Here is a 27,189-nt window from a genome sequence, read left to right as displayed (position 1 = left end):
TAAAAAAACAAACAAACTACAATTCCCAGAATTCTTTGGGGAAGTCAAGTCATGTGCTTTAAATGTGTGTTAAATACGTACAGTAATACCTCTGGTTACGAACCGTCCTCCTTGTGAACGCTTCGGGTTATGAGCTCCGCTAACCTGGAAGTAGGTGCTCCTGGTTGCAAACTTTGCCCTGGGATGCGCGCGCAGCAGGACGCCCCATTAGCAAAGTGCACCTCAGGTTAAGAACAGTTTCTGGATAAGAACGGACCTCCGGAACGAATTAAGTTCGGAACCCGAGGTACCACTGTATATGGCGTGTACGCAGTCAGCAGCTTCCATCCTGCCTCTTACTCACAGACTGCCGGGGCAGCCGTGACCCCAACATTTAGTCTGGTTGTGTCGGCAAAGACTCTCTCTTAAAACAAAGGGTGTAGCTCATTGCTGGGAAGAACGCAAACTGCCTGTGGGGGCTTGGTGAGCAGAGGGCGTTGTGCTGACCAGCTGCCCCCATTTCCCTCAGGATGATGGCCTCCACTAGCACAGCAGCCCTGACAGGATCAGGCTCTCCCTCCTCCAGCTGGTCGGCATGCGGGCTGAAGTCAAAGCGGTCAATCATGTCGTTGAAATGGCAGAGCTGGGTAGGCGAGCAGTTGGCACACGGGTTAAGCGGGCAATATCCCCGCCGGTGCACCTCCAGGCTAACCCAGTGGATGTAGGTCTTGAGGCAGCGGGGGCAGTGGTGTAGGCGCTGGTGATCGTGGAGGCGCTGGTGGAGTTTGAGGTGGATGTGCTGGGTGAAACGGCTGTGGCATAGGCAGCATGCATAAGCCTTGATCCCAGAGTGCAGGCGGAGATGGGTTTTGAGGTTGCTGGTACTGCTGAAGCGTTTGGGGCAGACCTAGGGGAGAGATTGGTTCCTTGTTAGCCCAGGCACTGGTGCACTATGGGAAGGAGAAAGCCCTAGACTGGCTCATCTGTGCTTAATTTCCAGAACGATGCGGTTCATATTTAGCCTTGAGCTTGCTCCTTTACTTGTTAAACTTCAGAAGAGCAGCCTGCTAGGAGCTCTTTAGCATCACTGAGGTGCTGCTTTCCAACAATCAGCTGGAAGTGGAATTAAAAACGGTAATTTCCTCATAGCGCTTAATAGAGCCAGGGCTCAGAATGAACTAGTTTGATTTAATTATGCTCACGGAATTACCGGTAGTTCAGAAATCTCTGAACTATACCTGAAAGTACTGCCCACATGCCAGGTGAACTGAATTTCAGTTTCGGCTAGAACTATGAATGATTTCTAGTTCATCTTCAAGTTTATTCTCTTACATGTGGTTTCCCCCTCTCTCTCGTTAGGCTCTTTGGGCCTTTAAACTTAAAGATCATAATCATTGGGAAAAGGAGATTAAACCATCTACATTCTACTGTATGTATATTTTGATGTTCCCTTAGTCTTCTTAAGCATACAGTGGTACAAACGCTTCAGGTTACAGATGCTTCAGGTTACAGACTCCGCTAACCCGAAAGTAGTTCCTCAGGTTAAGAACTTTACTTCAGGATGAAAACAAAAATCGCGTGGCGGCAGTGTGGCAGCAGCAAGAGGCCCCATTAGCTAAAATGGTACCTCATGTTAAGAACAGTTTCAGGTTAAGAATGGACCTCCAGAACGAATTAAGTTCTTAACCAGAGGTACCACTGTATTTTATACTTCACTGCAGTGACTTATAACATTCTGAATGCAGGGAAAAAATGAGCAAGGATTATTTGGATCAACTTGACTTGAATTGAACTGGTTTGTTTTGTAAAGGGATGTTCATGGATGTTCTCTTTTGGACATGTTGATTTTGAACTAGTTTCTTTTTAAAGTTTCCAAGCTCTGAGTATAGCGTAATTCAGCAGTGCCTTTCCTTGTGGTCATACGAAGAAATAAGACCCACATGACTTTTATTAGAAGCTTTCTCCTTTTGGTTTCTAGTCCTAATTGCTTACAAATTCAGTGTGGCCCCAATGAATCACTGGTGAATTGCATGATAATTTGTAGGTTTCTATTGCCTGCTGAGACTTTTATTTCCTGCTGCACTGTAATGCAACCAAAGCCGTGTACAAATATAGAACTTTTAAAAAAAACCATGGATACAGTAAATCAAATTAAAATGCAACACACAAATACAACAATCACATATGATAAAAGAATTAAGGAGGTCTGAAATTTGAAGAAAGATTTGGCATGCATTTCTTACACTTAGATATTGAAATATTAATATGCCTAATAAGCTAATGATAAAATTAAGTATGATTTGATGGCCTGTGTGAAAGTGAACCAGCTGGACAGACACTATCCCAGGCCCTGGCCCTAGAATCTACCAACTGTGTTTCCAGTATTGAGGGACCAGAGAACAGCTTCCCACTCCATATTTCCAGCCTTATGGTTTGGACAAATTCATATTGACTATCGGGAGAAGGAGAAAAAACTTCTCCCTCTCCACTCCATGTATAATTTTATATCACTATCACTTTCCTCCTTAAACACCATTCCCCCCCCCCAAAGCCCCAAATGCTTTCCATACACACATATCTCCAAGGGGCCAAATGGTCTCCTGGCCTTTTAATGAGGAAAGAAAGTGCCACCTACCAGGCACTTGTGTGGCTTCTCGCCTGTGTGCACCAGATGGTGTTTCTGCAGGTGAGCCAGCTGGGTGAAACGTTTTTTGCAGACCTGGCACTGAAAAGGCTTCTCACCACTGTGCACTCTCAGGTGGACCTGTAGGAGGAGGACAGTTCAGTGTGAGCTTGGAAGGGATGGAAAAAGGGGTGCCTAAAAGGGTGTCTTTAAGAAAGAGAGACATAGAGAAGGGAACAAAAGCGTTCAGTTGTGGTTTGGAACAGAGGAAGCTGCTTTAATACTGAATTGGACCAGTGGCACATCTAGCTGATAGGCAGCGGCTGGCCAGGGTTTTAGGCAGGGAACATTCCCAGCCCTACCTAGCAATGCCTCGGATTTGAACCTGGGATCTTGCGCAAACAGGGCAGATCCCCTGCGACTGAGTTATGTGTCTTCCCCCAAAAGAAGAGCAAACTTGAAGACAAAGAATCTCCATCTGCAATGAAGGGTATGCCACTCCCAGTGCATCAGGAAGGAGTGCAAATAAAGAAAAATGCTATTATTCCGCACCATTTTGAAGTTCCCTTCCTTTTTTCAGCCAAAACCCATCTACCAAGCTGGTCTCCACTAACAGAGAATCTAAGGGTAGTCACAATGTGAAATTCAGTAAGGTATACTCAGGGCCGGATTTAAGTTTGATGAGGCCCTAAGCTACTGAAGTTAATGGGGCCCTTTATATGTCCAGTTGTCCTTTGTCAACAACAAATTGTCACTGTTTTTTGTGTTGAATATATGCTATACGGTAATTAAATGGGCCTAATAGGTTTCTAAAGCCATTTGAACATAATTTTATTTGTTTTTTATCTTATATTTTAGAAATGTACATCCAGGTTTTTTCCCTTTAATTTTTTTGGGGGGCCCCCAAGAGAGTGGGGCCCTAAGCTATAGCTTGTTTAACTTATACGTAAATCTGGCACTGGGTATACTGAGCACACACCTGAGTGAACCCTTACTACACCCACCCACCCACCCACACCCCTAGCATATTACTGGGCTATGTCTGCAACCCCATCTCATAATTCTGACCCCAAAATAAAATTCTGCAGCCATAGTCAAACACAGTGTCACAATGTAAAGTCCAGTGTTAACACAGGTACAGACACCTAGACTGCAACTGCACGTGGGTTGAGCAAGTATCTAGGGCGGGTGCGCAGCTGGGTACAAACTGGTACTTGCCAGCTGTTTGCAAATGCTATTTAGTCACCATGCCCAGACCTTCCGGAAACAGATCTAGGCCATCATGTAAGGTGTGGAGAGAGGATTAGACAATTCTGGATGGGGAGGATAATTGGTAGGAATTTGTTCTCAACTGGATGTCCAGATGTACCTTGAGATTAGAAAGCTGCCCAAAGCTCTTGGAGCAGATATGGCACTCGTATCTGATTTTGCCATTCTTCTTCCCCAGAGGGTACGTCGCAGACTTGCTGCTTTCCTGGGAATCTGGTGGGTTGGTCTTTGGCGTACTGAGGTTGATGGTCTCATCCTGGCAGGCAAGCTGGGAGGGAGTTTTCAGCTGCTGAACTACGGAGCCACGTGAAATGGCAGGGTGCCCTTGGTCAGAGTCCAGAAATGAGAAGATTCTGGTGTGGAGGGAAGAGAAATGATTTGGTGGTTTCTGGTCCACTTGTTTTCCATGTGGCAAGATGGGAGGGAAGACAGCTTGAGACATCCCTGGAGAGGGAGGTTGCCTTTTCCCCAGGGAAGACAACTTTAGGGATGTGATTTCTCTAGGACCTGTTAGCGGCAATTCAAATGGAAATGAGAAGGTCTGAGGGGCCAGTAGAGATGTGGGGTGGTGGGCAGCTGAGGTGTTGCAGGCATAGTGATAAGCCTGGGGTAGGTTGCTTCTTGGCTGGCACTCTGAGCAGGAGGAAGATGGGTTACTGAGATGGAGCGGAATTTCCTTCCAGAGCGAGGTAGTTGCGTTGTATGGGTAGCAACTGGGGCCATATTGTCTCTCTGGGCCCGTGTCTCTTTGGCTTGGAAGACCAGGCTTCTCAGAAGCAACTTCTTCCTTGGATGAATTGTGGGGAAAGTTAAGCTCTGTGGCCTGTTCTTGCATGCTCCCAGGGGTCTGTGCCTTTGAATCCACTTTTTGGTTTTCTGCTGTCTTCCTTGGCAGCATGTCTTGTTCTAGCTCTTCAACATCAATGATCTCTTCCTCATCCTTGTCTATCTTTGTGTAAATAGCTGTGCATTTTTGGTCATCTTTGGAGGCATTCTGTGGTGGTCGTCTGACTTTCTCAGGGAAGGGCTGCACCAGGAAATCCCTTGAGATTAGATACTCTGCAAAGTAAGAAGCAAATCTACCTTTAATTGTTGCTCTTTATCTTGAAACGTATTTATTTTTATTTAGAGAAATGAAATACAACAGTAACAAAAAAAATCTGACAAACTTTAAATATATCTTCCACAATCATCACCTCTTTTTTTAAAAAAGGAAAGAAATGAAGAATGTCAAATATATATTTTTAAAACCTCTTTTCAGATTCTATGAGACAAACTAGTTCTGAGTAAAGATGGATTAATAGTTTCCCCAATCTTAAATCCAGTGCTTCACATTGCCACATCAGATTGCAATATAAAAAGTCCTTTTGAAAATCCACCAGCATTTTGGTTCCAGTTCCTCAGACATTTTTGTTTGCAATTTTTCCAAAGGCACACATTTTTGCAAAGCAATTTATCCTAATAGAATGCATTTTGCATGTTCTTTCCCCTAACATATGTATTTTTTATGCACACTTTACCCTAGTATATGCACTTTTGTACACATTACTTGGCTGGGGAAAAGTGCATTACAAAATTCAGAGAAGTGCACATTTCAAAGGAAAGCTGCATTTCAGCTGACATACTGAGAATTGCAAATTAAAAATGCACATAAAATTGATTTTCTCCTCTGTCGCTATATCTGAGTCTGTTTCTCAAAAATGAACTTTTTCCATCTCAGCATATGTAGCTGGGTGATGGGGAGTAGGAAGAGATGTATGTGTTTATGCTGCTGGTCCTGGAACAAAATGGCCCTTGCCTGAATTGTTGCTGTTCAAACTATTGACAAGTGTGGTGTTCACCACCTACAGTGCCCTCACCTGGTTTAGTTGCCAGCTCCCCTGAGAGCAAGCTTTGGAATTCTCTAGGTACGCCATGCATGTACCAAACCAAAAGTTCAGCTCCAGCCAAGATGGGTGTTATGGTATAGAAATAGATCTCCAGGTTGCACTGACAAGCCATTAAGTTCTGGGCTGGGTGGGTGGGAGCCGGATTCACATAGCACATCCAGTTACTGCAGTTGGGGTCATTCACGTCAAGGATGTGGTAGAGCTCTCCTTTTGCAGAGAGAACCTGGAGGAGGGCAAAGAGAAAGAAGATCTGGGTAATTGCTGGCATACATATATTTTAATGGGGGACCAATTATTATGTGTTCCTCTCTCCCAACAGTCTTAATACTTCCTTGAGCCTCATCCATTTAAGGATGCCGTCTCCTCCTAGACTCCATCTTACGACTGATTAAAAGCAAACTTCTGTGGCTTAAACATCAAGCCAGCTTTTCTCTTTCTCCTCACACCCCTGCTTTTCACCAAGCAGCTTAATGAAGAGAACTCAGAAGCTTACTCCCCATTTTGTGATGTTTTGCTTCTTCCTAACCAAAGTGTTGCCCATCTGAGTATAGAAAGGGGCTGCTCCTTGATCTCCTTGATCAAAATTGGGTTACAATATCTTAAGTGTCCAGATACGTAGAAAACAGACAAACAAATAACTTTTAAAAATACATTGTAGATTTTATCTGGCCAAAAGGGGCCATTGTGTCTTTTGCAGCTGTTACTCACCCTCCAGTAGTGCTTCTGATCCTTGTTTTTAGGGATATTCTCTCTGGTGTAGATCTTCCCAACCAGCGGCCCAAAGCGTGTTCCTTGCGGGATATACTCTCTGCTGATCACAGCTATTACCTACAGAAGCACCAAAACTATGTCAGTTCAAGTTAGGCCTGAGTCTTCATGTCCTTCGTTTGTACCTGCTAATATTTGGCTGATTTTATAAACACATATTTTATGGCAGGAGATACTCATGCAAATGAGCACACAAAGAGAAACCAGGAACATAATATTTTAGACTTGTAATGTAATGCTCCAGAAACCTAAATCTATTAACACCTCTGCATGGTGGAAGAAGAGTTCCCTTGTAAGAAAGGTAAAGGACCCCTGGACTGTTAAGTCCAGTCAAAGGCGACTCTGGGGTTGCAGCGTTCATCTCACTTTCAGGCCAAGGGAGCCAGCGTTTGTCCACAGACAGCTTTCCAAGTCATGTGGCCAGCATGACTAAACCACTTCTGGCACAACGGAACACCATGATGGAAACCAGAGCACACAGAAACACTGTTTACCTTCCCACCGCAGTGGTACCTATTTATCTACTTGCACTGGGACGCAAGTATCTACTCTGCATGGGACATGGGTGGCGCTGTGGTCTAAACCACTGAGCCTCTTGGGCTTGCCCGCGATGGGGTGAGCTCCCGTTGCTCTATCTCAGTTCCTGCCAACCTAGCAGTTTGAAAGTTCCCTTGTACAATTGATTGTACTGGTCTCCCAGGTCCTGTGCCATCATTGTAACCACTGCACCACGCTGGCTCTCTTTTTGTCAACCTTCCTGACCTAACCAAGACAGAAGAAGCAAAGCTGTTGGAGGGGTCATGGCTAAGTGGTAAAGCACCCCTGCTCTGCGTGCAGAAAGCCCCAGTTTCAAACCCCAGGTAGAGCTGGGGAAAGACCCTTGTGTTGAAACTACAGAGAGCCACTGCCAATCAGCGTTGACAATAAGCCAACTCATTATAATGTAGGGTTTTGTTCTGCATGCCTACTTCTAATCCCACTTCCTTTCCACAGCACATCTACGCTATAGGTCCCATCTGCACTGTACATTTAAAGCAGTACCATACAACTTTTAACAATAATGGCTTCTCAAAAAAAACAACCTCTAGGGAACTGTAGTCTCTTAAGGGTGCTTAGAGATGTTAGGAAACTCCTATTCCTTCCCAGAGCTACGATTCCCTGGGAAGAGGGACTGCCAGTTAAGCCACTTCAAAAAATAAATTTGCACCATGTATGGATTCTAAAAATCCATGTATTACCCTATGTATAGATTGTTTAACCAATATAAAACCTGCCCTCTTTTTTCTCCAGCTTCTGCTTCCCCCTAGTGGCTTCTTAAGGTTGTGAACATAGCCAAATGCCTTTTCTCTGTGTTTGGAGACAATGCGGTTGGGGTTGGTCGGTTTTAAGAATCACAGGCGGGAAAACACATGCCTCTGCATTGCAGCCTTGGCAGGGGTGGGGACAGGGAGGGCTCCATGTTTCCTTTTGCCCAGCCTTCGCTGACAGGGTGCCCTCTAAATGTTTTGGACTACAACTCCCATCAGCTCTAGACAGCATGTGATGGTTGGCCAAGGCTGCTCTTGTGAGGGTTTTTTTTAAAATAAGCAAACCGCAGCATCACAAAGAGCAGCAAGTATGCAGGGAAGGCAAGACAAAATCCTGAAAAAGATTTCCATGCCTTCCTGGCTGGGCACCTGAATTCAGGTTCAAGACAGGTGTAATATCTGCAGAGCTCTGAGGAGCCCTCACAGCCTTCAGTAAAAAGAAGCAGTCTACTGTATCCACAAATACAGTGGGGAATTGTGGAGGGTGATTTATGAAAACCCCATTTGACAAATTGTTGGCATGCATGGATCAGGAAAAGCAGGCTTTGGAGGAGGCCAGTTGGCCAGTGTCCTGTGTTGTCACCAGCACACCTCTCCCCAATCCCCAGAACACCTTTGCAACCATTTAAAAACCGTTTGAAGCTCCTTCTAATAAGGAGGAAAACACAGGCCTATAAATCTGATAGTGCTTGCAAAAAAACCCCAGTGCATTTGAAAGCATAGCAATAAAATCACCACCTTCATAATTACCAGTGCTTGCAAGAATATAGGTTATTGCAAGCACCAATGACAAGCTGTGCTGTGTCTTGGCCTGTGTGGTTGGATTTTAAACCACGTGGGCAGGGGAAAACGGGTCACCCAAGATCATTGCAATGTCAGTTGATTAACAGGTAAGTTGTGCACCCCTGGTGTAAATGGAAAAGTTTGGTAATATGAAAGAAAGAAAAAGGTGTGCTGGGCCCGGGGGTAACCCGTGAAACGCGGTCCAGAACCAGTCCAGAATCCAAAGGTTCCGCTGGGAGTCAGTCCGACAGGGCCGAGGCAGGAAACCAGGCAAGGACAGGTACAGGATCTCAGGCAGGATCTAGTATGCAGCAATGTTGCTTCCGCAACCTGGGGCGGGGTCCAACAGCCTTTTATCTTTGTTGGGGTAGCGGCCGGTCCTGATCCCCCAGCGACTCACCTCCCTGTTTCACCCAAAGGCGAGCACTCCTCCTGCGAGTACTCAGGTCTCTCCTTCTCTCAGACCTTAGTCTCTGCAGCTCGGGAGACGTCGGTGGGTTACTAGACCCAGGGGCTGCCTCAGCCTCCCCTGACCAAACCAGTAGTGGAGCAGCTGTGATGGCCCAGCTGAAGACAACGAGGTAATCCCCACATCTGGAGCCAGAGCAGGCTCAGGCCCCTGACTCGGCCCAGCTGGTGCTTGTTGCAGGGGAACCTGTGCAGACTGGGACTCTTCAGGTTCAGGCCCCAGACTTGGTTCAGATGATACCTGAGGCAAAGGATCCGGTGCAGACTGAGTCACCTCTGGTTCCAAGTCCAAGCCTGAGTCACAGGCCATCACAAAAGGCACCTTATACATAGACCATTTGTCCATCTAACTTGGTGTTGTCTACACTGACTGGCAGCAGCTCTCCAGGGCTTCAGACGGAGGAGCACAGAAAGAAGAAACACAATGGTGCACCTTCATCAGCACAACTGAACGCCTTCATCTGCCCCAGCTGCAAAAAACATGTCTCTCCCGTATCAGTCTTTACAGCCACCGCAGGAGCTGTAATTCCTGTTTGACTTCATTCCTCCATTGTCTCCTGAGAGAGGCGGATGCCAGCCAACCAGGAGATGTCAGGGAGTGGACCTGGGACCTTCTGCATGCAATGCACTTGCTCTGCTACTGAGCTCTGGCTCTCCCGAAGGGGTAGCTTGCCTGGAGGATGCAGACTGAAGTGAGACTCACACTGCCTGATATGCTGCTAGCATGCAAAGTTGGGCTCAAGCTGCGGGTGAGGAACCCACTTGTGACCCCTCCTTAAATACTACACCACCCTTCCCCTCTCACATACTCTGGCGAGAGGAAGCTGGGTGTGCAGAGAGGCTGTTAACTCTGCATCTCATATGCCTATAGTCAATTCCACAACGCTTGGAGCCCTCTTTCCTTTCCAGCAGTCATAGTCAGAAAAAGATGACAACTGTGCAAGGAGCACCTGCTAAAGATTCGGAAACCTAGGCGAAGGGATTTTCAGACACGGTTCTTCTGCCAGTCCTGTGAAGACCTGCCACAGTCTGTACCCATTCAGGGCTGGGGCTGGGGAAATGGTAGAGGCTGGCAGTGGTGCAGACCAGGTCACAGAGGATGGTCAGACCGAAGCTGGCCAGGTGGGTGGGCGGGAGGGAGGCCGGGATGTAGCTGGAAGAGAATGAGGAGGGATTGCTTTGTCTCTTGCAAGGATGGGTGAATATGTCAGTTATGATTTCTCTCAGTTGCTCATTTGTATAAGTTCAGTTCTCCAAATTTCCACATCAGTTTGTGGTGTGTGTGTGTGTATTTAAAAAAGTTATTGTGAAAATTCATCAGCATTTTTTTGCGAGTTTCCCCTATTATATGCATTTTATATGCAATTTTACACAATACACACATTTTTGCAAAACAAGCTCCCTTAATATGATGCGTTTTTGGATGCTGTTTTCACTAATCAGCATTTTTACTTTGTACACTGGTTCCTATACTTCTCTCTCCCCTACCCCACAGACAATCTGAAAATCCCTGAGGGTCTAGGCAGGCCACTTAATGATCTTTCTGCCTGTTGTAGCAATTGTAGGGGTGCTGTATGATTTCTCATTGTATTTTTACAAAGATGCCATGGAACTATCTGAATGAAGCAGTCATCCATGGAACACAGTTTGGGAACCCCTACTCTGGTATTTGCATTTTTGCATACATTATTTGGCAGGAGAACTGCCCTTGCACAGTTTGAAAAAGTGTGCATTGCAAAGGATGGCTGCATTTCAGTTTGCAGATTGTTTTGGAATTAGGTAGGTTTGCGAACTGAATCAAATTCCGTCCCCATCCCGTGTTGCTTGGGGTGTACGGACAGAGGAAGGGGTGCAAATCAGTCCGGGAGACCATACAATGAAAGGTCCGCCCTGCTGGGCTGGCCGGCCACTGGCATTACCTCATTGTTGCTGTTGCGCTGGAAGGCCAGGTTCCGGGGCAAAGAGGCTTGTGCTCGCGGAAGGTTGGCGTGTGGCTCGTACAGCTGGTCCTTCACAATGTAGGTACATTGATCCTCAAAACCCTCCCCTCTCCATGGAATGCTGGTCTCTTCCTTCATCCTTCTCCTCTCAATCCAACCACGGGATGGGGAAAAGAACCTGGCACAAGAGTGAAGGGTTTTATTTGTTTGTTTGTTTGTTTCACAGGAATACATAGCTAAGTCTAGGTACCAGGGGGATCTGTGACAATTCCTGGAATCACATATCCCCAGAGGCGTGCCTAGGGTCCCTTGTACCCTTGGCAAGAAGCTGTACTGGAGAAATTCCTGTCCCCCAAAAAGAATCTGAGAAACAGGCATGGTTGTCTGGACAGGACGAACGAACCTCCTTGGGGCTGGATGGGGACACCCATGCTGCTCTCTGCCTGGAAGATGCTCCAAAGACCCCTTTCCATCATCATCATCATCAGCAGCAGCTGGAAATCCTGGCAGATTCCCTATTCAGGCAAAGCAGGTGCTGGCAAGGTGGCTGCAGGTTCAGGAGGACTCCAATGCCTGAGAGGTGATTTTTGTGGCTCCCCCTGGGCTTGCACCCTGGGGAGGGAAGTTTCGCCAATCCCTAACTATGCTTCTGCACATTCTGCCCACCAGTGTTTTTTTTCTGGGGGGACGCAGGGGTACGCATACACCTAAACATTTTGTGAATCTAAGTTTGGTCTCATTGAGGGGCAGTAGTTCAATATGAGTAGGAAAATGAGTCCCCCTAAACATTTTTTTTTTGGGGGGGAAGCACTGCTGCCCACTAATATCTCACCCCTTTCTCAAATTATTTGTTATTTAAAGTGTTTTTTAAGTAAAAAAATTAAATAAAAGCCCATAGGAAATGAAAATAACATCAATGCATATTTTTATAGCTAATTTGGAATTTCAGAGGTAGAAATAAAGGGAACAAGAGAAGCGGAAAACAGTTTGTTCATATTTATTGTCTGTGGGCACTTCCACTTCACTGTTTTCTGGTGGGATTCAGTCACACACCAGCAAATTCAGGTAGTGCAATTAAAGTTGCTTTGGTGCTCTTGTGCGATAAACCTGCTCTCCCCACCCACCCCGACTTCCAATTGGAGCTTTTCGTGACTAGAAAAGTGATGAGTAAATGCACTGGAAAGTGTGGGGTAACATTTGCTTGATGTCACATCATGAACAAGTCAGAACAAATGCTAAATAAGTGGCCAGCATTGTCTATTCTCCCTGCAACCCTACACCAGTGTGGTGTAGTGGTTAAGAGCGGTAGACTCGTAATCTGGTGAACCGGGTTCACGTCTCTGCTCCTCCACATGCAGCTGCTGGGTGACCTTGGGCTAGTCACACTTCTCTGAAGTCTATTAGCCCCACTCACCCCACAGAGTGTTTGTTTTGAGGGAGGAAGGGAAAGGAGAATGTTAGCCGCTTTGAGACTCCTTTGGGTAGTGATAAAGCGGGATATCAAATCCAAACTCTTCCTCTGTGCAAGCAAAATCAGGATGAATTTCCTAAGTCAGCAGGTCGGCTGGGAGTGACCCACCTTCACAAATGGATATCTGTTGCTTGCTCTGCCTTTTGCAGGTTCTGAAGGTATATCTGTCCAAGTGGCGCTGAGCTACTGATCCCCCGTGTTTACATAGGAAAAGCATATGAACAGGTAAGTTGCGTCCATCCTAACTGCAGGTGCACTTCTGTACTGTTGTGATAAATGCAACCCAAGAACTGCTGCTTTATCTAATTAAATCTTGCTCTCATTCATGATTTTGGACCGGTTGCATGAGCAGTTTTGGAAACTAGGGCTGGGCCGGCGCTATTATTTAGGCAGAGCAAGGCAGCTGCCTCAGGTGGCAGATGCTGGTGTCTGTGGACTCTGGCAATGAGGTGCTGGAGGGGACAGAGTTTTGACAGAGCGGGAGGCGTGAGGAAGTCCAAAGATGTTATGAAAAGATGTTATGATATATGTTATACTGTTTTTTATTTTTGCATTTAAGTTTGAAAAACCCAAATAAAATATTATTAAAAAAAAGAGTTTTGGCTGCTCCACAGCCGGCTCAGCACCCCCTAGGCCAGCCTGCTGATTTCAGGTACTGTACAGTGGAGGACACTGTGCCATTTTGGGGTCCACCTCAGGTGCCAAAATGTCTGGGGCTGGCTTTGTTTAAAGGTACAGTGTGTACAACACCCAGTCCCCACTCCTACTACACATGTGGGGAGCTCCTGCTGCTGGTGTAATTTGGGGCAGGGTGGCTGAGTGACAAACCACTGTATGGGCTCCAGTGCTGAGGCCCAGGCCCACTGATGCTCCCTGGTCCGCAGTTTGATAAACACTGTTTCAATTCATAAACCAGTAACAAAAAATAGGGGGGAATCTTATCCTATCCTAGAGGCAGACTACAATTATACCCCTTCTGCAAGGATGTTTTTTTGTTTAGTAACTTTTTTTAACCAGCTCCTGTTCTCATGCCTCTAACAAACTGGTCTACTGCTATTAGCAGGTGGTTATATTTATTGCCATGCCCTGAAAAGCTTATTCTGCTGATTTTTCCTCCTCAGGGTTACTTTTAAAGGAACAGGAGCAGTCCATGCCATTTATTTATTTATTTGGGTCACTTGGCAATCTTAACCTTACATCTAGTTTAGCATGTGCTTAGAGGCATGCTTGCAGTTCCCTAGCGATAAAAGTAGCAGTTTTCCCCATAGTACAACAACAAAAATTTGTTAACCAGTTCATTTATTACAAAACTGGATTTTGTTTTCAGTTCATTTCTTACACAAGGACTTCCATTTCTATAGCCCTACTATTACTAGGAAGCAGAGTGTAGCTGAATCTCATCCATTCTGACAAAAGCTCTGTGAGAAGGGCAGGCCATCTAACAATTCCCATTTCACAGATTGGAGGACTGAGGCAGAGAGACTGCGGTTTGCCCCAGGACAGTGTGAGTTACAAGCTAAGCTGGCATATCAGCTCTGCTGTTCTATGAAAGTGGATGCAAAGTGTTGTCCCCTGGGCTGCTTTGGTCCTCATTTACTGTGGGAGTGCGCAGATTGCTAAACATGCACACCTCCTGCCTCCCAAGACAGAGATGAAAAATGTGCACTTACTTTGAATTGCCTTTTTCTGGTGTGGCTGCAGGGAGTCCATGGTGGCCCTGCCTGGCCTCCCGCTCTCACCATTCCATTCCCATCACTTCCCAGGACCACCACCAGCAGATGATTCTGACAGTATGTTTTTGCAAACGCACTTTGCAAGGATATCACGTGGCAGGGGATTACAGGGGATTAGCTGGAGATGGTTCCTGTTTCGCCCAGCAGAAAAAGCGGGTCCAGATGGAGGATTTGGTAGCCCCTCTACTTAGAAGGCTAAGATAATGTTAACGGCAGCAGCCTCAGCAGGAGGGATGCCCTGACCCCGGCATGAACCAGGAGGTGGCCTGTTGAGGTTTTGTCTGACCCACTTGGTGGAAATTAGCATTGCCCATCAGCCAACTCATCCAAGAATGAAACGTTTTCAGTTTGAATGAAAATCAAGATGAAATTAAAGCTTCTTGACCAACCAAAGCTTGCTCGGAGCTACTGGTCATGGCTATATTTTCTAACAGTAGTAAATATGCTTAGCATTTTTAGAGATCCGCAGGAGGAGAAATTGATTGTTAAATCACTGAGAATTGTAGCTCTGTGATTAGAATAGAGGCCTCCTAACAACTTGGACACGACTAAACGACTAAACAACAACAAAACAACTCTCAGCAGCTTTAACAAACTAGACTTCCCAGGATTATATAAGGGAAGCAGTGACTGTTCAAAGTGGCATGATACTGCTTGGAATGCACTGTTTCCCATTTCCTCTATGAGTGGTAGGTGCTTTTCAAAACTCAGATTACTGGATCCAACTTTTACCCAGATCCCTTGGGAGAGTGAAGTTTTTAGGCAGGTCTTTTCTCTCTTTCTGTCTCTCTGTTTGGGGTGGAGTGGGAAACTGATCTGAGGGAGGGGGGGAGAAAAGTGCCCACTTGAAATTCCAAATGTGCACACAGGCCAACATCATCATCATCATCATCATTATATTATTAAGATTAGTATACATTTGCTGGCACTTGGGGTTGAGAGATAGGTTCAAACATTTTCAAGCAGACAGTCTTCCCCAGAGAACCTTGGGTACTGCTGTTTGTTAAGGGTGCTGGGAATTGTAGCTCTGTGAGGGGTAAACTACAGTCCCCAGGATTGTTTTGGAGGAAGCTGTGTGCTTTAAAATTTGATTTAAATGTATGCTGAGGGTGTGGCAAGAGTGACTGGCCCAAGATCCACCTGGTAGGTTCTGTGGTTAGGTAGAGATCCGCACCCAGGTCTCCCTTGTCCTAGCTTGACGCTATAACCCAGGCATAGGCAAACTTGGCCCTCCAGATGTTTTGGGACTACAACTCCCATCATCCCTAGCTAACAGGACCAGTGGTCAGGGATGATGGGATTGCAGTCTCAAGACATCTGGAGGGCCGAGTTTGCCTATGCCTGCTATAACCAATATGTTTAATTCCTGGTGCAGAAGTACCTAGAAATCACTGGTCTCTCTGTGGGTGCTGAGAAAGAGACAGAACAGTATAACTACCCTGAAGGAATTGCTCTTTTGATGTGGGAATTGCTAGAGAACCCCACAGCAAAGAACATCTACACACTCTGAGGCCGTCAAGTGTTTTCATGCCTAAAATGTTATACAACAAAAGAGAGTCCTCATCATTTCCCACTCCCCATCTGTGGTGTCAGTAGAGGTCTGAGGTAGTTTCTTTTTTACTACTCAGGAGTCAGCCAACCCTCCAGCACTTTCGTTGAAAATGGCTAAGCAGCAGCAGCAGCAAGGTTTGCATTCAACAGAAAGCATGATGAGGACTAAATAAATATGTAACATTTCCAGTAAAAGATTGGGGCAGAGGGGTGGGGGTACGAGGTGGAGAAAAGTGTGACAGTAGCTTGCAGGCTTCTGGGCAGTGTTGAGTGAAGTGTTGAGGAAAAGCTTAACAGAGAAAGTAACTACTCACCAGGACAGTGCCTCAAATGTTCCTAGAATAAAAATAATACTGTTTAGCAGACTTCAAACATTCAAAATCATCTCACATACATGGTCTCAGTCATTTTAGGCCTACTGTTAAACAGAGTGAGGCAGCCCTCTCAGGCAACTGATTTGTGGGTGCTATAAAGGGGCAGCAAATTGTTATCTGTTTGATGGACTATTATTACAATTATTATTTTGTGAGATTTCCTGTCTGAGGTGCCAAATTAACTTGACTAGCTTTGCATATTGTTTGGGATGGGGCAGAAATGTTACTTTGTTTGCATTTTAATGAGAAACTACCTAATTTGCATTCTCAAACAAGTACACAAACCAAAGAACCGCTATCCAATGAAATTCTTTGTTTTCCAAATCTTGTGGTGCAGTTCTCCAACCAATCAATCTGTGCAACAATCCATATAACTGGGGGAAATTGTACATAAAAATGCATATATGTGTGGAAATAACATTCAAAGCTGCATTATATTAGGGGAAATTGCTTGCCAGAATGTGTGTATTAGTCAAGACTGCATACAAAAATGTGGTTTTTAAAAAGAGAAATCAACAATAAAATGCTGATAGATGTTCCTGATGTTTTTTTCTTCTTAAAAAAACCCATTCTTGCAAATTGCTGCAGAAATGAATTTAAGATTGAAAAAAATGGGAAACGGAGAGAAACTGCCCTATACCTGGAGGTCTCAGGGTGCTTCACAGAATAAAATCAAAATATAAAATCACAAAATACATAATCAAAATAAAAATACCAACCCAATAACCCCCCCAAAAAACCCACATTTTAAAAGGGCATAGGATGTTAATCAAATCAACCAAAGGCCTGGTTAAGAAGGAACGTTTTTGCCTGGCTCCTAAAGGTGTATGATGATGGCACCAGGCAAACTTCCCTGGGGAAAGCATTCCACAGACAGGGAGCCACTGTAGAGAAGGCCCGTTCTCATGTTGCCACCCTCCAGACCTCTCGAGCTGGAGGCACACGAAGGAGGGTCTCAGAAGATGATCTCACGGTCTGGGTAGGTTCATATGGAAAGAGGCAGCCCTTGAGATATTGCGGTTCTGAGCCATTTAAGACTTTATAGGTCAAAACCAGCACTTTGAATTGGGGCCGGAAACTAACTGGTAGCCAGTGCAGTCAGACCAGGATTGGGGTAATATGCTCAAACCGTCTTGTTCCAGTGAGCAACCTGGCCACTGAATTCTGCCCTAGCTGAAGTTTCTGAACTGTCTTCAGAGATAGCCCTACGTATAACACATTGCAGTAATCTAACCTTCAGGTTACTAGAGCATAGACAGTAGTTAGACTATCCCTGTCCAGATAGGGGTGTAGCTGGGCCACCAACCAAAGCTGATGGAAGGCACTCCGGGCCACTGAGGCCACCTGAACCACAAGCGACAGCAAAGGATCTAGGATCTTGATGTAACCCCATCAGGCGATCTCCCATCCATCCAGTCTAGAGAACCAGCCACTAACAGTGCCTCAGTCTTATCTGGATTGGGTTTCAGTTTGTTGTCTCTCATCCAGTCCATTACTGAGGCAAGACACTGGTCCAGCACTTCCACTGCCTCAACTGCAGATGTAAAGGAGAAATAGAGCTGACTGTCATCAGCATACTGCTGACAATGTACTCCAAACCTCTGGATAACCCCACCCAGCAGTTTTATGTAGATGTTAAACAACATAGGGAATAGGATTGAGTCCTGTTGAACCCCACATTGAAGGTTCCACAGGGTTGAAATGCATTCCCCAAGCAACACCGTCTGGAAACAGCCACCCAAGTAGGACTGGAACCACCACAAAGTGATGCCAGCCACCCCTAGTTTGGACAGTCGCTCCCAAAGGATACCATGGTCAATGGTATTGAAAGCTGCTGAGAGGTCGGGGAGAATTAACAGGGACATGTTTCCCTTGTCTCTCTCTTGACAGAGGTCACCATACAGGCTGACCAAAGCATATATTTTTTTGCCAAAACCAGGCCTAAATCCTGATTGAAATGGATCCAGAAAATCAGTTCCTTCCAAAAGTGCCTGGACCTGGTCTGTGACCATTTGCTCTAGAACCTTGCTTAGGAAAGGGAGATTAGCAACTGGCCGGTAGTTAGTTAGGTTTTCTGAATGCAGGGAAGGTTTCTTAAGGAGTGGTTTTACCACTGCCTCCTTCAAACAGACGGGGACCACCCCCTCCCATAAAGAGGCATTGATCACCTCCCTGGCCTAGCCAGCTGTTCCCTCTCTGCTGGTTTTTATCAGCCAAGAGGGGCAAGGGTCTAGAGTGCAAGTGGTCGCCCTGACCGATCCGAGCACCTTGTCCACATCCTCGAGCCTTACCAACCGAACTCATCCAACACAACAGGACTAGACTGTGCGCTGAACACCCCATGAGATTCATCTGCTATAACAGCAGAATCAATGTATTGGTGGATGCGAGCGATTTTGTCCTCAGAATGCTCTGCAAACAAGTCACAGTGAGCTACCATTGGTTCTACCACCTCCTTTGGACCAGCCTGTAAAAGGCCCCATACAACCTGGAAAAGCTCTACTCCATACCAATTCAAATGTCTTGGGGTGGCAAGATGACCCCAAACAAAGCAACGTGCATTGTGCTGTGTCAGTAAAAGGACACTTGCCTGCTTCCCTGGGTTGGTATTTGTTTGAAAAACCACATGGGGCATTTTTCCACCTAAAGAGGCTAAAACTGGCTGGGACAAGAAAACACTCCAACTGCAAAAATCAATAGATTTATCCCCTCCCCACTGTATTTTTCATTTACCAAATGAAAATCTAAGTGGTAAGTGGCTGCAGTTTGGGGATATTGAGGAAAACGGTGCAGGAAACAATAAATTAAGAGAACTATGTTGTAGGTCTACTTCTATGTAAATTCTGCAGGGTGAACAGTGACTCCTGAGTGAATTCCATCCCCGTTTTCTTGGAAGGTGGCTTAAGACTGATTGTAACAGGGAGCAGAGATGGGGGAGAGATTTTTCCTATCTATTATGTTTATGGTATAGCAAATCAATTATTTTATATCAGTAGTTGCGGTAGATTTTCTTCCTAGTTTCAGAAATATCATTACTCGTGTGATCATTATAGATTCCTAGAACCTCCATAATATTTACAGAACAAGATAGCTCCCACATCAGATGTCCTTTTTATTGTGCATTCATGACAATTGTGCTTATGATGGTATCGGGGTGGTAATATGTGATCCTTTCAACCCTGTTTGTCCCTGCAAAGGCTTTGGGGTGGGCCTACTGCTTCTTGATCTTTCCTCTCTGGTGATTTGTCCACTAAAACTCCTCCCCAACTGCTTCTCTCTCTGCTAGGAAAAGATACAGGTAGCCACATCTCACAAGGTTTGATGTCTCTAATCCCAAAGGAAATACTACAGATACTACATTTCTCAAAAAGTCTAGCGATATACTGTAAAGTTAAGAGGGAACTTACACTCTTTTATATCTCTTATCATGTCAGTGGATAAATTCTATACTACATTACCACCAACAATTAAAGCATTAAGAAAACTATATTTTCTGCATTATATATTTGTGTTTAGTTTGCTTTATTTCTCTGGCTACCTGTGTTCTCCTCACACCATGAACTAATAGCAACTTGGAGGGTGTAGGGAACAATTTCCGTTAGGGAAATTGGGGGGGGGGGAGTACAGGGAATGCTTTTAGGTCAGGGGTGAGTGACTTGCACCCCTCCAAATGTTGCTGGACTCCAGTTGATAATGGCGTTGTGTGGATCAGTCAGCGCTGGGTTCAAATTCTCCTTCAGCTGTTCCATTGGGGGCTCTAGATAAGCCCCTGCCTCTTATACCACAGTCTTATACCTTTCTAGTCAGAAGAAAGTCCCAATGAGTTCAGTGGGGCTTACTCCCAGATGCTTGCTCCTTTGTTGCTCCAGATGCTCTCTCATTCTATAAAAACAGTGATTTTCACCTGCCTTTGCTGAGGGCTTATTGTGACAAAGAATATTTTGCAAGATTAAGCCTTTTGCGCAAATTGCCACTCTCCCCAACAGTTACGGATTAAAAAATTAAAGCACCGCCCCCCCCCCCAAGAATCCTGGAAACTGTAGTTTGTTAAGGGTTCTGAGAATTGTGGCACAGTGGGGAGTAAGATGCAGCTCCCAGGATTGTTAAAGACGGGGGTGCACTTTAAATGTATGGTGTATATATGCAGCCTTGAAGTGTATGTTACGCCTTCAGAGAGTGTGGAATGGAAAGGGCTATGTCTGCAATACTGGCCATTTTTTTGCCTGATTTGCTTCATTCCATTCTGTGCAAAAGTTGTGCATTCTGTTCTATTCATATGTCTTTGTTTGATGTTCGGAGCTTTCGCCTGTGGCAATGTGCCGCTCTCCCAACAGGAAGAAATTTCCCCAGTACTACACCATTGCCCTAGTGCGAGGTACCATCATTTCCCAACATGTCTTCACAGGTGATTGGTATCACTTTTTAAAAAGTTTTGAGTGTCTTTTTAACTCATCCAGCCTTGTTCTAGGAACCCAGGAATATGCCTTATACAGAGTCAGGACACTGGTCCTTCTAGCTCAGTTCTCGGTCCACCATAAATTGCCCGTTGGAAGCACCCTTTGTTCCTTATTTACTTATTTTTTTATTGCCATGCTTGCTTTAATATGTGTATTCTTAGCTGCCATGGATTGGTATTTATTTATTTACAAAACAAAAGAGTTATGTCCAAAGTGGATCTTACTCAGAGTAAACCCACTGAAATTAATGGACATGACTAACTCCGGTCCAATAATTTTAAAAGGTCTACTCTGAGTAGAAATTGGTTGCCTACAGCCCATTATTTTTAAAATATTGCCTGCAGATCAAGGTGTTAATAAAGCCACAGGGAAACAGTTGGCAATCTATTTCTGAGCAATTAAAACAACTGAACTATCCCACCCATTTTATTTCCATTGTCCAGTTTCCATCTCCTTTACCTCCCCTCCCACCTTGCTCCTGGTTTTCAATTCCACATTTTTCTATTGTTACATGCAGTTTTTCTCTTTTAAAAATTGTTTCTATTTCCTTTCTTTTCACAGTTTTGCGAATGGGGTGTTTGAACAATTTCAGTTACCCATGGCACTACTGTTTGGAGAAGACACCTATGTATTTGGGGACAACAAAAAGTCTCAGCAACTCTTGAGGAGGACACACCATAACATCTGAGGTGCTTCCACACGGCAGTTTATGGTAGACTGGATATTGGTCATAGGATACTGGTGGGCAAAGATATCAGTTCTGATTCTCTGAGTTTCTCATTTTTCCAATCTTAAATGTAGTTCTCCACATTTTCACACCAATTTGCATTAAAAAAAACAAGACAAAAAACCTTCATGAAGTTTCACCAGGATTTTTGTACAAATCTCTCCTAATAAACTTATTTCCATATGCAATTTTGACTAATATACACATTTTCACAAGGCTTTCCCTCCTAATACAATGCATTTTCTAATTTTACTTTTGCTAGTGAATACATTTCTGTACACTTGGCAGGAGAACTGCATTACAAAATTTGCAGAAGTGCGGGTTTTGAAGCACTGTTGAGTTACGGGTTGCATACTGTTTCTGAAAGCACAAATTAGGCAGGTTCACTTTTAAATGCAAAATGATGTGACCTTCTCCCTAATTGCTCATGCATGCAAGGTTTTTGTGGCAATGTTTTACGATTTTCCATGGAAATCGTCAACCAGGGTAAAATGGGAAAATAATGCAGGGCAGAATTTTGAAGAGGATATCATTGTGTGATCACTGCACACAACATGCATGTGTGCACAGCACCAGGTCTGCAATAAATTGCCACCTACAAGGCCCCCACGACTCTTCAAATTCCGCCAAAACAAATGGCAGAGTGCACTTATGATACCTTTGCCAAATGATAGCTTGCCAAAGTACCCTTGTACCACAGCTGTTACAGCCCCTGGGCTTGTGAAAAGGTCATTCAGAAATCCAAACTTCCTATTGCTAAGAATATAAAATATGGCTATTTCTAATGGGATACCTGGATATAAAGGGAGAGCAAAGGAATGTTGCAAAACGACCCACCGAAAGAGTGAGGTAGGCACCAGAATGGAAAAGCCCTTTGCTTCCAGGGAGCTGGCAGGAGGACCAAAGATTGCCTACCTGGGTTTGGATTGCTGCTTCTTTATCTCTCAAGCCAAGAACCAGTTGTGAGAATGAAAGGGAATCCACTCTGATCTCCTTTTGGGCACGTTTTGAATGATTCAGCTGAAGCAACAGGAAGTGTCCTTAATTCTTCGGCTCTTGCTATATGCTGAGAGGAAAGTCAAAGCCACTATACCACAAGGAGGAGGAGGAAGAAGAGAATATTCTCTGAGGTGCTTAGTTTCTAAGAAGAGAGGTGCCAGGGTTCAAGATAGGTTGGAAGCTACCCTGTATGACACAGACAACCAGATGAACTGTATGACATAGACACTCAGGTGAGACACAGCTGCCCGTGATGATTCACTGGTCCAAAGACATTCTTGCATACTTGGGGGCACTCTTTTCTTCTTCTTCACATTTGCATCCTATGCTTCAGTTCAGCACCTGGGCAGAAACCAGCTTTCAGGGGCTGGTTTGGACCCTGCCCTGATAATAAAATGCAAAAGACCAGTTCCGCTCCCCTTAAACACAAAAAACTGCCCACTGTCCCTGGGCATCTCACTCACAGCAAGCACCGTGCTGTTCCACATCTTTACACTTCCAATGTGCGTAATTGTATCACAAGTCAACTTGTTAAAGAATCCAATGTACTCTTGGTCACTTACAGAGCTTTGGTTAAACTTTGCCAGGGGCAAACTAAGTCTTAGGTTAATCCTCAGTTTGGGTTTGATGGGCACAGGATTGCTGCTTGTGGACACAAAATGAGGTAGTCACATTTTGGTGGCAGGTAGAATTTACCCTGAGACACAGAGCAGACTCCAAGGATGGTCTATGGATACAGTGGTACCTCGCAAGACGAATGCCTTGAAAGACGAAAAACTCGCAAAACGAAAGAGTTTTTCCTTTTTTGAGTTGCTTTGCAAGACGGATTTCCCTATGGGCTTGCTTCACAAGACGGAAACGTCTTGCAAGTTTGTTTCCTTTGTCTTGCAAGTTTCTTTCCTTTTTCTTAAAACCGTGCATTCACTTTGAGGAGCAACTCATAGCACGCGGTGTGGTAGCCTTTTTTGAGGTTTTTGAAAACTTTGGTGATTTTTGAAGCTTTTCCAAAGTCCGTGCTTCGCAAGATGAAAAAATCGCAAGACGAAAAAACTCGCGGAACAAATTAATTTCGTCTTGCGAGGCACCACTGTATTTGTTGGAGATCCAAGACTCCCAAAGGCTGTTGCCCCAGCCATATTGTTATGTTCACTTTGAATGGAGCAGCCAAGATCATAAGGAGCAGTGTGGGAGAAATTTTAATTCATCTGTCTACTCCTGTGTGGATTTGCCTGACTCTTCAGGTCAGCACTGGAGGCCATCTGCTCTATCTCTGTGTGGTTAGGTGAGTAAGAGAGCCAGGTCCTGTTTGGTGGTAGTGCCTAAATATGGAATGCCCTCTCAGTGGAGATCTACCAGGCTCCCTCTTTGACTCCTCCAGACAACCTGTTTATTAAGAATTCATTCTGATTTGCTTGCATAAAACTTGCATCAAGGTTATAGGATCAGGGAGCTGTTGTGGAAAGAGGGAGAGGGGATGGGGAGAAAGTAATCTAAAAGTGGGAGAGAGGTGGGTGGGGGAGATCCGAATGCCGGGCAATCCCACTTTCACACCTTTATCTTCTTATTCCATGGCTGGAAATAAAGTCTTGGGTTATTGCAGGTCCAAAGAGGGACATGCACAGCCCCATCTGCATTACAGGGCATGCAAGCTTCCTTTCTCCCCCTTGAATCTCCTCTACTTTTGTGAAATGTGATATGGGCAACAAATGCCACACACACTTAACTCGGAGTAATTCCCACGGAGCTCTGTTGCACCGTTAGGTCGCTTCCAGACAACCTGTTCAATGAACATTCAGCCTGGTTTGTTCATGGAGAGGTTAGGCAACATCTTGCCCAACAACTGTTGCACCTTCCAGTGCCTTTTCCTAATGCTTTCTGTAGCTGAAAGTGTATTTGTTTCAGAAACCCACTTTAATGGCGCAACCAGAATGTGCTGGGGAAGTAATTGAATCCCACACAAAAATATTGATAGGCTGGAAGATACCTTTAGCATGCAAAACCTTAGAAGAAGAGCCTTGCTACTTATCTTTGGAGTAAAGCTTTTTGTCTGAGGCTCACAGGAAACCCACAAGTGAGCAAGACATCATCTAAGGATCTCTGAGTTGAGGAACACCACAAAGAAAGTGTGGCACTGCTGAGGGGAGGGCAAGGGAGAGAAGGGAGAGAACAATTGATCAGCTTGAACTGGGGCATCTTTTTAAGGGAAGAGAGAATTCATGGGAATGACATCAGTAAAAGAGCCCCCAACCCCGTCCCCAAGGGAAGCCAAACCATTTACTAGAGGACTGAAAGTCAAGGGCTGATGTATAGAATCCTGGAGCTGGTTTCAGATTCCTGGAAGTCACAGATGACACTGGGCACCTTGTGAGTTTTTCAGCCTTGATTCCAGTGCTTGCCTATAACATCTTGCTTACAGCGTGAAGCATGCACCATCATAATAATTAGTAATAATATTATATTTTTTTATACCCCACCCATTGGCTGGGTTTCCCCAGCCACTCTGGGACAGTACATATAAAAACATAGTAATACAGTCATGCTGCATCATTCTGATGCCAATTCCTGCCTTCATCTAAAGTTTTACTGTTTTACCAAGCTTTTGATAGACTGAAATGATGTTTTCTTATTAGCGTGCTTCCAATCTTGCTGTGGTTGTTATGGAAGTTTTGTTTTGTTTTTACAATACAATGTTTTATATTGTTACTGTGTTGTAAATCACTAGGAAACTGTCAGGTATCAAATGAATAGCAAGTCTAATTAATAATACTGGTAATAGTGCTTGTGATAGTGCAGGCATACCTGAAAACTACAATGCATGTAGGAGTTGTGCCAATCCCATGATTCATTTCTGCATTTAGCGGCAAAGGAGCTTAGCTTGAACTACCCCATATACTTGCCACTTCCTTGCAAGAGGCTGAAAATTTGTCTGGTTCTGCGTATAATTTTACCGACTGTCAGTTGCCTTTTAATCCTTCGAAATACATAAACCAAGCCTCCCTTCTCCTGAAATTCCCTTCCATTTATGTCATTAAGCAATAACAGTACTCCTGTTGGAATCCCTCCCCTCACATCCTAGGGTTGCCATACATCTAGAATTTCCTGGATACATCTGGAATACTGCTATCGGCAGCAGTTTGAAATATGGCAATCCTATCACACCCATGCCTTTTCCTGTTCCCCTTCTGTAGAGCAAAGCAAGACACTATTCTCAGGTGATGTTCATTTGATATCATGCATTTATTCCAGATGTAGGGATGGGAGAAAAAAACAAAGTCGGTTCACATTTAAAGCTGAACCTATCAAAGCCACACCTTCTGAAACCATATGAGAACCAAAACACAACCACCCTTCAAAATTCACACTTCTCTGAATTTTGTGATGCAGCTCCCCAACCAGGGGAAAGTGTGCATAAGGATGAATATATTAGTGAAAATAAACAAAAATGCAACATATTAGGAGACATTGCTTGCAAAAATGAGTACATGATTCAAACTCCAGACAAAAAAATGTGTTTATTAGGAGAAATCAGCACTAAAATGCTGGAGAATTTTCATGGGGATTTTTTTTTATTATTTTAAATCCGATTCCTCAAGAAATATGGACAACCAAATTTAAGATTGGAAAAGCACAAAACAGAGATCCGATAGTGACAGATCCTAACCAGGTGTGAGCAACTTCCAGACCATTTGGCTCACAAGGCTGTTTTAGCCAATCCACACACACCTGCCCTACCCCTGATGTCAGCTGTGGGGCAAGAAAAGACATGGTTGGACTGACGGAGGGTTTACAGTCGCCACTGGTCAGCTGGTACACATTTCAAACCATGTCCTTCAATACGTTCCATTTTCAGGGTGGCTTGCTTAATTTCAATAGAACAGAAAAGTTCAAACAACAACCTAAATGAGAAACCTCAATGGTGGAAACATCAAGGAGCGGAACAATTTAGGCAGCGTAAATTATACGGTGGATTAAAAAACCTGAGAAAAATTCTTTTTTAAAAAACATTGGTGCGGAAACTACCTGGGTAAGCACTCAGTAAACTATGCTACGAATTTCCATAGAGCAAGCTTCGGGCAGGCTGAATGTAGGTGATCTTTGGTTGTTTAATTGAACTGTTAAATACTGCTTAATCACTGGAATTTCTAAGCGACATGCAGAAAAATGTCAGAAACAATCAGGGTCTCGGGTATCAGCACTTTGAATTAGGCTCAGCGACACACTTGAGAATGAAGGTTTGCTGCTGGTCAAGCAACTGTTGGATGAAAAGTTGGCAACCCTGTTACTATTGATTGCATTATTTCCTTTTTTAAAATGTAACCTCTCGGCCTCCAAAAAAGTACTGGGTCCCTTTTTAATGAACTACCCTGCTCCAGGCCTAATGTGACCAAATGGGATGGTTTCTGACCAACACAGAAAGCTTGCTGGATCAAATGAAAGGCGTTTCTGCTTGAGCATTTTCTTTCACATAGTGTCCAACCAGATGCCTCTGCCAAGCCCATAAGCCGGTGAGGAGGGTAATAAGCCCTGCCCCATTGGTGTACCCTGGTGACTCAGGCATATACTGCCTCTGAGCCTGGAGGTACAGCCATAATGACTATAGACGCTGTGGCACGCTTTATCCTCCATTAATTTGGCGACCACATCTTTTGGCAACCCATTCCATATACATTATACATTTAAAGCACCCTTTCCCTGCCCCCGCCCAAATCATGGGAACTGTAATTTGCCGCTCATAGAGCCACAATTCCCAGCACCCTTTGCAAACTAGCATTCCCAGGATTCTTTGGGGTGGGGTGTGCATACATTGTAGCTCTGCAATGTGGGTAAGTGTATCCTTTTGTGTGTCCTGAA

General features: G+C 44.6%; 1 protein-coding gene and 1 long non-coding RNA gene across 14 annotated transcripts in view; one reads left to right on the top strand and one right to left on the bottom strand.

Moving 5' to 3' along the window:
• The window catches only part of LOC309346161, a 34,794-nt gene extending 12,934 nt beyond the window's left edge, over nt 1-21,860 (top strand). For 4 of the 13 annotated variants that reach the window (XR_014158400.1, XR_014158401.1, XR_014158403.1 and 1 more), the window contains exons 2-4: nt 12,647-12,722; nt 20,490-20,560; nt 21,174-21,860. This is a non-coding gene — a long non-coding RNA (uncharacterized lncRNA). Of the gene's footprint in view, nt 1-1,338; nt 1,409-3,808; nt 4,053-4,834; nt 4,938-6,079; nt 6,296-12,646; nt 12,723-14,680; nt 15,818-20,489; nt 20,561-21,173 lie in introns of those variants that run through there. The other 9 variants (XR_014158406.1, XR_014158404.1, XR_014158407.1 and 6 more) reach the window with 9 other exon arrangements.
• ZNF683 (zinc finger protein 683) lies at nt 6-11,164 on the bottom strand (the record flags this gene model as incomplete). Its single annotated transcript, XM_081868947.1, has 6 exons — nt 6-886; nt 2,615-2,743; nt 3,972-4,930; nt 5,731-5,983; nt 6,469-6,588; nt 11,006-11,164. 6 exons carry the CDS (start codon nt 11,162-11,164, stop codon nt 374-376), a joined length of 2,133 nt encoding a protein of 710 aa, XP_081725073.1. The 3' UTR covers nt 6-373.
• Nucleotides 21,861-27,189: the final 5,329 nt, after the last annotated feature.

This window comes from Podarcis erhardii, assembly GCF_964252035.2.
Source record: "Podarcis erhardii genome assembly, chromosome: 7".
NCBI classification, from domain to species: domain Eukaryota; kingdom Metazoa; phylum Chordata; class Lepidosauria; order Squamata; family Lacertidae; genus Podarcis; species Podarcis erhardii.
The sequence above is the reverse complement of the archived record's forward strand: the minus strand, read 5'-3'. Positions and strand labels throughout refer to the sequence as shown.